General features: G+C 38.1%; 1 protein-coding gene across 2 annotated transcripts; it reads right to left on the bottom strand.

Annotated features, from left to right (window-relative positions):
* Positions 1-794: 794 nt before the first annotated feature.
* cep83 (centrosomal protein 83) lies at positions 795-11,119 on the bottom strand. Of its 2 annotated transcripts, XM_052118696.1 has the most exons (16): positions 11,113-11,119; positions 10,141-10,361; positions 9,155-9,305; positions 8,675-8,767; positions 7,921-8,052; positions 7,562-7,813; positions 6,414-6,545; positions 6,174-6,288; positions 5,956-6,100; positions 5,727-5,876; positions 4,965-5,040; positions 3,991-4,148; positions 3,443-3,572; positions 1,775-1,878; positions 1,509-1,674; positions 795-1,407 (listed from the first exon to the last, which is right to left on the bottom strand). In XM_052118696.1, the coding sequence occupies exons 2-16, from the start codon at positions 10,353-10,355 to the stop codon at positions 1,246-1,248; spliced, it is 2,181 nt and encodes a 726-aa protein (XP_051974656.1). In that variant the 5' UTR covers positions 10,356-10,361; positions 11,113-11,119; the 3' UTR covers positions 795-1,245. The 2 variants fall into 2 exon arrangements, 1 of the variants encoding a protein (XP_051974656.1); XR_007969759.1 differs by lacking the exons at positions 795-1,407; positions 11,113-11,119 and having other exon boundaries at positions 1,628-1,674; positions 1,775-1,876; positions 3,440-3,572; positions 10,141-10,948.
* Between the last annotated feature and the right edge of the window lie 651 nt (positions 11,120-11,770).

The following is an 11,770-nucleotide window of genomic DNA, read 5'->3' as shown; positions in this document are numbered from 1 at the left end:
GTCCACCCCAAAAATGAAAATTCTGTCATTGTTTACTCATCTTTATGTTGTTCCAAATCCATTTAACTTTCGAGGGACACAAAGAGAGGAATTGGTCTCAGTCACCATTCACTTTCATTGCATCTTTTTTTTTATTTTTTATCCCCCAATCTTTTCTCCCCAACTTGGAATGCCCAATTCCCAGTACACTCTAAGCCCTTGTGGTGGCATAGTTATTCGCCTCATTCCTGGTGGTGGAGGACGAATCTCAGTTTCCTCCTGAGACCATCAATCCGTGCATCTTATCATGTGGCTTTTGAGCGAGTTGCCGCGGAGACGTAGCACATGTGGACGCTTCAATCTATTCTCTGCGGCATCCACGCACAACTCCCCACACACCCCACCGAGAGCGAGAACCACATTATAGCGACCATTAGGAGGTTAACCCATGTGACTCTACCCTCCCTAGCAACCAGGCCAATTTGGTTGCTTATGAGACCTGGCTGGAATCACTGAGCACACCCTTGATTTGAACTCATGACTCCAGGGGTGGTAGTCTGCGTCTTTACTTGCTGAGCCACCCAGGGCCCCTCATTGCATTTTTTAAAACATACAATGAAAGTGAATGGTGACGGAGACTAACATACTGCCTAACTTCTAGTTAAATGGGTTTGGAACAACATAAGGGTGAGAAAATGACGATATAATTTTTATTTTTGGGTGAAATATTCTTTTAATTGACTTTATGTACTTTTGGTTTAGTTAGTCACAGGCAAATATGAATAGAAAGCACAATGTAACGCTTAAAAGCCCTTTATTTCAAACACATTAAAATCATGGGTGAGCACTTTCAGAGCGTTTTGCCTTGAGGAAACATTCTCATGACAATTTTACACAACTATATAAACATTTAGTTTACAAAAATGATTCATTGAACAACAATGTAGATGCACATTTGGGTATACAAATGTCTGGTAAATAAATAAAAAGAGATAAAACATGGCTTCTCAGAATCAATTTCAATATCAAAGTACAGCAAAAATTTTAAAATGACTGAATTTGTGGAAGATTACAACAGCAACACAAGCCACAAGTTATGTAAACATTAAGAAGGTAAACAGTTAAGGAAGATTGATCAATAAATAATGCAACAGGATTTATTAAGTGATCTATGACCTTTCTGTTGCAAAGCACGACAAGGCTCCCGAATGTCATACAGTATGTCAGGATTGTGGCACAAAGTCAATGTAATCACACGGGTTGTGGTCAAGAGAGGTCAGGAAGAGCATCGCGTGGACTTGGGAGTCTTTCTCGGTCTCTGTCCCTGTCCAGAGGTGCAGACAGCTCTTCCAGCTGCTGCTGCTGACTGCTCTCCAGATCTTCCAAGCGTCTCCGCAGCACAGACAACTCCCTCTGGTGCTGCTCCTCCTGAGAGAGGAAATGCATGAACAGATGAGTGGGAAAGCAGCGGAGACAGAACAGAGCTTTATAATTGGTTTGCAGGAGAATGTTGGGACATTTGTGGACACCTGTATGTTTGAGAAGATGGAGTCTGCTGGGATGAGGAGGGATGGGGCCAGAGGGGTGGAGGTCATCTGGTTGCCCAGCAACAGACGACGGAACTCATTGTGTCTCCGCTGCAGCTCCTTTAAACGCTTGCTCAGCTGAGCGTGTTCTTCAGAGTATGAGGATTTCCTACATGCACAAATACATTTAAATATTCATTTTAGGACAAGCTAAATAACAACTTTACATTAGGAAAAAAGAGACACTTTAAAACAGAATATGGAGGTACTTTTTGGCTGTGCTGGCTTCTATCTCAAGCTCTTCTATCTTGGCTTCCAGGAGCTGAATCTTGTCCTGGAGTTTCTTCTCTTTTAGTTCAGTTATTGTTTTCCTCTGAAATTAGAGAAACAAATAATGCACCTTTAACCTCTTGAAACCTCACGTCCACATGCGTTGGCATTGTATTTTGGCTTCGCTATACACAGTGAATAATTGTAATTAATTTAAACTGACTGAATACTGTTCATCAACATTAGTAAATGCTTTTCTATATATTCTGTGCATTATCACATTGAGAATAAATGGGTTCATCCAAAATCTGAAAAATGTAGCTTTCAGAGGTTTTAAATGGAGATAGGATGAAAATAAGGTGCATTTTGAACTGTTCCGAGACCAGTGCAGATAGACAGCACACTGGATGTTAAGTCATTCACTACAAAGGTAGCAAGGGAGCATGCTATAGCTCTCTATGCAGAGAAGTGCATTCACTCCTAACATCCGACCAAAAGTTTAGTTTCAGGCTGCAGATGATGTTTGGACCACTTAACAGGTTTGGGAGATGTGGGACAATGATAATCAGTACATAGATTCAGAATTTATAATGTATCATTTTAATTTAACATGTTTAAATTAAACCAGTGATTGGATGATGCTGGCCATTACTTTGAAACTGAATTGATTAAGCAAATTTCTGATGTGACGTTTCTAAAACACGAATAACCAAAAGGAAACATAAAAAACGATTTTATGAAAAAAGTCAGATTTTCTATAGCTTGGCATTATTTAAAATCTCACAACCTGTTGTCCACATATGCATGATATATGACATCAACTTTTAGTCAAATTATTTACTCTTGAAAAAAATAGATTATTTTGCTTGTTTTAATAGGTACTCCTAGTTATAAATCAAAAAGAGAAATGGAAAATGCGCACAGCAGTCACGCTCATGTCTCAGGTTAATAACAATAATAACCACCATTTGAATGTTTATAACAAAAAAAATAAAAATACCTACAAAATGTCATAGAGCCAAAGTACCAGCAAACTGTTAATCTTTCATATTATGATTAAGTACAAAGTAATTACTATGTATTTACTTTCAAATACACAGGTTGTTATGTGTTATAAAAGTATGAAATATTAACTGTTACATAAATCTTCTTGTTTTAATTTGAATAAAATAAAGAGCCTTTTATTGGGAACTATGGGTTGATTCATCATATCCGAAGAGAAAAAAAAGTTTAAAGGAATATTCCGGGTTCAATCAAAGTTCAACAACATTTTTAATGCAGAAAATAATTTTGATTCGTTCCTTGTTTATTTAAGAAAATAGCAAAAATTGCAGTTATTGTGAGGCACATACAATGGAAGTGAATGGAGCCAGTCTATAATGTTAAAATACACAAGGATAGCCACAAGATAAAATCTCTGCTCTACGTGATGTTAGTGTGTTGATGTTAAGTTGCTAACAAGGTTTACAGGCTTTGCATCGCCATGGACGAGTTACATTCACTTCCATTGTAATTTTACTCTATTTTTTAGATTTTTTAAAATCAATGACGAGTCGAAATCGTATTTTGTGGTAATCAGCAATATGCCACAAATATTGTCGATTCAGTTTAACTTGTATTGAACCCAGAATAGTCCCATGATTCAGAACAAAATAGGGAGGCACAACCTTTTTTTGAGCAAATGCTGCCCTCTGCAGGCGCTCTTTGGCCTGACTGTATTTGTCCCGCAGTTCTGCCTCTTTATCCTGCAGTTTGTGCTTCTCCTCCAACCATTCCACCCGCCTTTCATCCACCAACCTGTTACAACAAGACAGAGCGTGCAAGGGGTGTTTGATTCTGACACTCAAGCCTTAGGATTCTGAACAAAAGCATAAGGGAATCATCTGCCTCTGTTTTGTGTCAAAGTCGAGTTCAAATGAAGTAAATAAGAGTGAGAGCGGTCGCTCATGATTGCCGTAACATTATCAACAAACACTTCTTATAGTTGTCACTGAATGGGAAACTGTCTGCCAAGCAGTCTTTGCTTTGATGCCAACATAAAATCTTACCAGTCAACGGTCTTAATAACCTCTTATCTGAAGAAATGCTAAATGGCATGTTTTAACGCTCTGTCAGCAAGTTCGAGTCTCAAGCCATCAGCATTCTCTGAAATGTTTTGGGCCAGGAATTTCCCTTTGACAATTTTGCTAGCTGTCTAGTTTATGTGCAGGCGTACCTCTCTGCCTCCTGTTGCATCCTCTCCATTTGTGTGCGAGCACTCCGCAGGTCCTCTCTCACTCTCTCCAGACATTCTCTCAGTCTGCTGTTGGTTTCTAGAAGCTCACTCTCAGAGTGAGAGAGTGTCCCGATCTGCAAGTTGACATCAGCATTTTGCTGATACCCCATAAACACAATGTACAAAACAGTAAGAGATGCGGGTAATTGTTGTTAACATAGATTAATGTCATACAATATTCTCTGACATGGCACTGTTAAAAATAACTTCAGTTGAATGACATAACATATACATTTGCTGTATGTCATAACTTCAACAAGTTCCACCTCTATGCTAAAGGGATAGTTTAGCCGAAAAATTAAAATCTCTGTTCATTTACTCACTCATGCCATCCCAAGTGTGTACGAGTTTCTTTCTTCTGCAAAACACAAACAAAGATTTTTGAAGAATATTTAAGCTCTGTAGGTCCATAAAATGCAAGTGAATGGTGACCACAACTTTGAAGCTCCAAAATGCATAAAAGTAATCCACACGACTCCAGATATGATAGGTGTAGGTGAGAAACAGATCAATATTTAAGTCCTTTTTTTTTTTACTATAAATCTCTACTTTCACTTTCACATTCTGAAAGTGAAAGTGGAGATATATAGTAAAGGAGAATTGAAATATTGATCTGTTTCTCACTCAAAGTGATGGCATTGCTTCAGAAGACATTTATTAAGCCACTGGAGTCATATGGATTACATTTATGCTGCCTTTATGTGTTTTTTGGAGCTTCAAAAGCTCTGGCCACCATTCACTTGCATTGAAAAGGCCTAAAGAGCCTAAAGATATTCTTCGAAAAATCTTTGTTTGTGTTCAGTAGAAGATAGAGCGTCATGCACATCTGGGATGGCATGAAAGTGAGTAAATGAGAGCATTTTCATTTTTGGGTGAACTATACCTTTAAGTGCATTCACAGTAATTTCACTTACTCGTCTCAAGTCTGCGTTTTCTGCTCTCAAGGTCTCCAGCTCTTCCAGCTGTTGGCCTTGCTGCTGAACTTTAGCTCTGTGTCACCCACAAACAAATCGATCAAACAATGATGGACAATGACATCCGCATCCAGTCTAATGTTTACAAGTAATTGCTTCTCAGTCAATTATATAAAATGACTCTTAAAGTCAATATGAAACAGCATTTGCAGCCCATTTTACTATCAAGTCCCACCTATTTTTAACTGATTTGATTGTGAAAAGTGGTTTCTTTACGACAGGTGGTTTGCGGGAATGGGTTAAGAAATAAGAAGGACTGGTGACATTAAGGCTGTCAAATAAAAAATTTGAAATACATCAAATTTAACACAGAAAAGTACATTCGAATGCTAAAATTAGCATTTGAATTTTGGATGCACTGATTATGACTTACAATCTTGGGCTAAAACAGGCACAGGCGTAGGAGACAATGTCAGTTAAAAAAAATCTGATGTCTTGTAGATTTTCCCCCCAACCTGAAACAATGTCTTCACACATTTTAATTTAACTGTAAATTTGCCGTTATTTCTATGAACTATTCAAATTTAGTTTCTCAGCCCTGTTGACAGCCCTAGGTGAATTTCATCAAAATGCAAAGTCATTTTTATCAAAAATTATCAAGGCAAACGTTTCTTTCTTTGGAATAACTTGTTTTGAACAGTATTACGAGCATAAATAGGGTTCATTCAGATTTCATGTTGACTTTAAACAGAGGATGCTTGCCTCAGGATGTGCAGTTCCTTACGGACAGATTCCTCCCCCAATTGGGCGGCACGGAGACGCTCCTCCCACTCTTCTTTCTGGGTGTTACCCGTTGCCTCCTGAAGAGCTCTATGCTGTTCAAGCTCAGACAACCGATTCTCCAGCTCTAGCCTGAAGCACAAATCAATGTAAATGCATAAACAAACCGCTACATGAAGTCCAATTCCTCTGATAATAGTCGTGTGTTTACTTCTCTTCCTGAAGGGTTGCCATCTTATTTATCTCCTCCTCTCTTGCTGCCTGAACCCTGCGAACCATCTCTCTCTCTTTTTCAGATATCAAGTCTTTATTTCTCTCGAATGTTTCCTTCAGAACCTCTATATCGGACTGTAGACCTGGGAGACAGCGTACTGTTATTACAGTAAAACAGGTTAAGAGATAGTAAAGGAGAGAAGAGAAGATGTTTACCTTCCACTTGGCATTGCAGAGTGTCTCGGTCCCTTTCCATCTCTCCTTTGGCTCTGACACACTCTAGTTTTACATTCGCCAGCTCCAGCTTATGAGCATGCTTCATCTCTTGCACCTGGCCAATAAAACACACACAAACACATAAACACCTCAACAGGGTATATTACTGTAGCAATGAGACATTAAATCATAGAATTGGTCTGGTTAAGTCACTCTGGAGCAGAGATAGGATTCTTGTACCTGACTGTTGAGTGAGTTGATTTCTCTCTCAGCTTTGTGCAGTTTTCCTGTAAGGAGTGTGTTTTGTTCCTGAGATAGACGAAGTTCACTTTCTGTTCGGTCCAACTGCATACGAATAGACTGCTTCTCTGCCTGGACACAGTTTTAAGATGCCCAGAAAGTTAAAAAATCTACATAAAATCAATTCTGGTCCTAGTAAATATATAAAAATGATTTATTTTATTTGATATTTATGGGCTTATAAAGCCTTTATTACAGAACAGATGGAAGGAGACAGGAAATTGTTGAGGAGAGAGAAAGGCAATGGATTGGGATATTGTGAATATGTACAGCACCCATTGTGCCATGGCTCTGACCAAATGAATGCATATTATATTTAAATCCAACAATGTATCTGGCAGCTTAAATTGAACCTAGAAAGTTACAGAACAGTCACGCATGAATCCACTTGCCAGTAACAAGAAAAAAACTCTTAAAAGGGATAGTTCACACAAAAATAAAAATTCTCTCTTCATTTTCTCACCCTCATGCCATCGCAGATGCGTACGACTTTCATTCTTCTGTTGAACACAAATTAAGATTTTTAGAAAAATATCTCCGCTCTGCAGGTCCATACAATGCACGTGAATGTTGGCCAGAACTTTGAAGCTCAAAAAAGCATATAAAGGCAGCATAAAAGTAATCCATAAGACTCCAGTGGTTAAATCTATATCTTTAGAAGCAACAGGTGTGAGTGAGAAACAGATCAAAATGTAAGTCCTTTTTACTATAAATTATCTACCCTACCAGTAGGTGTCGATATGCACGAAGAATGCAAATCTCCAAAAATAACAAAAAAAGAACTCTTAGGAGAGAAGAGCACTTAGGATGGCTTTTTGAAAGTGGACATTTATAGTAAAAAATCACTTAAATATTGATGTTTCTTACCCACAACTATCATATCACTTCTGAAGACATGGATAAAACCACTGGAATCATTTGGATTAATTTTATGCTGCATTTATATGCTTTTTGAGCTTCAAAGATCTATAGCTTGTTGACTTGATTTGTATGGACCTACAGAGCTGAGATAATCTTCTAAAACTCTTTGCTTGTGTTCAGCAGAAAACAAAGTAATACACATCTGGGATGGCATGAGATCTGCTCACCTCCAGTGCTTTTACTGTAGCCTGTGACTCGGCTAGCTGTCGGATCTGAATCCTGTGGACATTTTCAGCCTGAGCACCCGAGTTGTTTCGCTCTGCTCTAAGTTCAGCCACCTCTGCCTCCAGACCTCGGAGCCGCTGATGGAGCTGTGCTTTTTCCCTCAGCAGAGCCTCCACACGCTTCCCGTCCCGTGCAGGATCTCCACTCTGAAGCTGAGCGGCCAGATCCTCCTTATCATGCTCAAGACGGGCCACCTGCGGGATCACACACATATATAACACAACTTCAAGAAGAGGAACCGTCTACAATACAGTTGGGTCAAAAGCTCATTTTTTCGTATGATAAAATATACAAAATATACATCAGCTTCATGTCGTATACGTCTCTCCTCCAGGACTCGAACATGTTCCTCTTTCTGATGATCAAACTCAGATTTCAGGAATGTGAGGTCATAACGGAGTTTATTGTACTCGGATCTGTAATTCTCTGCTTCCTGTCACAGAAAGAATCAAATACATACTTTACTTTTGGCCACTTTCATTTAGAGGGGAGGTAATAAGGGGGAGAGAGAGACAGGAAATGGGATTGGGAATGTCATGAGCCGGATTTGAACTTGTGTAGTCTGCAAAAGCATCACGACTCAGTGTGTTGGAGCATGTGTGTGCAAACTGTTAGGTTGCATCTGAGGGTGTAAAATATTCCTCCAAATATCAAGTAATAATAATGCTCATAATATTACATGTAAATCATTCATAAAACCATTCTTATGTAATTTGTCGCATTGAAATGAAAGCAATGACTCATGCAATAAATAATGCTTTTATGAAGGATTTACACAGACATTTGTTCATGTTTAACCATTATGTGAAAACTTTTAACAGGGAGAACTGATTTCTATGTAATCAAGTGCACATCTTGCTAAACAATTTAAGACAAAACCTGCATTCAAAATGTTATTATTGGTCTTTTATTCCAGCCAGTAAAGAAAAAGCAGTTAGTTTCCAATCTGAAACAGACAGGATCCTGACTCCAGCATGTACGATTGTGGTTGTCATGACAATGAGAATTAATATTTGTGGAGAGGGTGTCAGGTGGTACAGATGGGCATCTGTTACCTCTTGGAGTTTGTTGAAGCGTTCTCTGATAGGAGCCTCCAACTCCTGCTGCACCTGTGCTCTCAAGAGCTCCAGCCGCTGAGGGGTTGGCACCTAAAACACACACACACACACGCACACGCACACGCACATGCATAAGCATAAGCACACACGCGCACACACTCAACACATTATAGCATCTCTAAGAAAAAAGTACTACATATGTATTATACTAGTATGTTTAGAAGCAACTACAATCAATGAAAAACAACTATTGAACATAATATATAAATGGTTAATACTTAACAAAGATGATCTGTAGTTAATGTGCAATCAAATATAAATGTCATCAAACTTTGATTCTATATTCTCATATATACAGTATATGCATATCTAAATGTATTAACTATTGATATGTTAAGTATTACATATTGTTTTTGCATGACTCATTAATTAAAATGATCATAAAGTGTTACCCGCACTTAAGATATGGTTGTGTACCTGAAGTTTGAGCTCCTCCAGCTCACGTGTTTTATCCAGCAGCTCTCCTCTCATCTCAGCCAACAGCAGTTGCTGTTTCTCCTGAGTGACCTGACGTTCACCGAGCAATCGTTTCAGTTCATTCTGCGCCCGAGTGTATTCGTCCTGCAGTCTGCACAAACACATTAAAGAAATAGTTTTCCCAAAAGTGAAAATTCTCTCATAATTTACTCACCCTCATGCCATCCCAGATGTGTATGACTTTTTTCTTCAGCAGAACACAAACAAATATTTTTATAAGAATATCTCATCTCTGTTGGTCCATACAGTGCAAGTGAATGGTGACCAGAACTTTGAAGCTTAATAAAATAAGCAGCATAAAATAATCCATACGATTCCAGTGGTTTAATCATAGTCTTCTGAAGCAATCCAATCAGTTTGGGGTGCGAACAGACCAATATATAACTTTTCCCTATAAATTTTGACAACAATCTTGAGAAGTCACTAGGAAGTCATGATCATGCCTAAAGACTGCAATCAAAGGAGTTATACTTTGGTCTGTTCTTACCTAAAATTGCTTAGATTGCTTCATAAGACATAGATTAAACAACTTGAGTCTTATGAGAAACATTTATGCTGCCTTTTTGTGCTTTTTGGAGCTTCAAAGTTCTGATCACCATTTACTTGCATTGTAAGGACCATCAGAGCTGAGATATTCTTCTAAAAATCTTCATATAGTGTTCTGCAGAAGAAAGAAATACATGTCTGGGATGGCATGAGGAAGAGTAAATGATGAGAGGATTTCATTTTTGGGTGAGCTATCCTCTTTAGTTATAAGATACCTTTATTTCAAAGCAGTAATCTGCTTTTGCATCTAATTTACAGATTTTAACCCAACTAATGCATCACACAACTATAGAATTGAGGTTTAATAAAAAATCTTGTTAGACATAACTAACCATTTTATAAGCAGTAATATAGCTCTTAAATAGAACAAAATCACTTACCTGGTGTGCTCGGCTTTCAGGGTCTGGTAGTTGGTTTTGTGGTTCTCACAGCGCATTCTCTCATCTATGAGCATTTTCTGAAGCTCCATATCAGAGCTGATGAGCCCTGCAGAGCTGCCCAGTAAGACTGAAGCTTTCCCACCCCCTCCGGCCGGCTCCAGGTTTGGGAACAGGACAGATGACTGCCCTAATGCTGGATGGTTCATCTTGTCCATAATGTACTGAGAGAAAAAGAGAGTGAGGAAGCAAGAGACTTTTATACCTCCCTACAGGCTACACTAGAACCTCAAGAGACCTTTGACAAAGACAAAGCTCTCAATCAAGACAAACGACTCCCAGTTCAGCCAGCAAAGTCAAGAGATGCACCAACATTTCCACAAGCACGTCTCATCAAGAACGACTGCAGAAGCTTTAAATCACTTATAAGAGGCTAATTATGTGTGAACGAAGCACCTAATCACTACATGTGCAATACAAGTGTCCTTATTTCCTCCAATGGTCTCAAGTGATTAGAAGACGCTGGTCTCCAGGGATTCCTCAGTTCGTGTTGTAGAAACAGATCTACTCCAGCATAAACGCACAACTGCTTCTTCCCATGTTGTCAAAGCAACTGAACCGCTTGGGAGACTCACATGCACAGTACTGACCCCGTAGACTTCCGTTTTTGCGTGCAAGTCAGAGGATAAACAGTTTTATTTTAAGGTTAAACTGCTGATATGTTAAAATGTCCTCTAAAAAGTCCTTAATCAGCACTGGTTACTGATTTTTTTTTTTAATAACAAACATATGCGGGATTTAGCCAAATGCATGAGGCAGGCACCGAACAAAACATAAAACTAAATGTATATATATATATATATATATATATATATATATATATATATATATATATATATATATATATATATATATATATATTTAAAAACCCTGAATAATTCGAGTAGCTATATAAAAATTAACTTCACAACTAACAGCAACACTGTTGAAGTTTACACTGTTACGTATGCATGATGGCCGCCAAAGTCATATTTCAAAATAAAAGTCTTCTGTTGAAAAAAAACATGCATATTGACATTTACATTTACATTTACATTTATTCATTTGTCAGACGCTTTTATCCAAAGCGACTTACAAAAGAGGAAAACATAAGCGAATAATTTTAAGGAGACAGTGGTACGAAAAGTGCCATACTACAAAGTTTCACTATCATCAGAATAGTATACAAAACATATTTAAGTGCAACAAGAATTATAATTATATATATATATATATATATATATATATATATATATATATATATATATATATATATATACAATACAACAAATTGGAAAGGGGCCCAACGCAATGCACAGTCAGGGGCCCCTGAATTCCCAGCTACCTGGTGGTTGAGGAGAGTCCTGTGTACACTGTGCAAAGCGCTTTGAGTGTAGTGTCAGAAAAAGCGCTGTATAAATGTAACATTAATTAAGTCATTCATTCATTCATTCATATAGCATGATCTGACCTAAAGAAGCAACATTTTTGATACCATTGTCGTCAGATTTTACTGCTCATTTAAAATAAATGTTTTTTGATCGTAATATTTGCCAGCAGTTTTGGACAGGCCACAATGTTGGAGCAGATCAAG

Source organism: Xyrauchen texanus, chromosome 45, assembly GCF_025860055.1.
Source record: "Xyrauchen texanus isolate HMW12.3.18 chromosome 45, RBS_HiC_50CHRs, whole genome shotgun sequence".
Lineage (NCBI taxonomy): Eukaryota > Metazoa > Chordata > Actinopteri > Cypriniformes > Catostomidae > Xyrauchen > Xyrauchen texanus.
The sequence above is the reverse complement of the archived record's forward strand: the minus strand, read 5'-3'. Positions and strand labels throughout refer to the sequence as shown.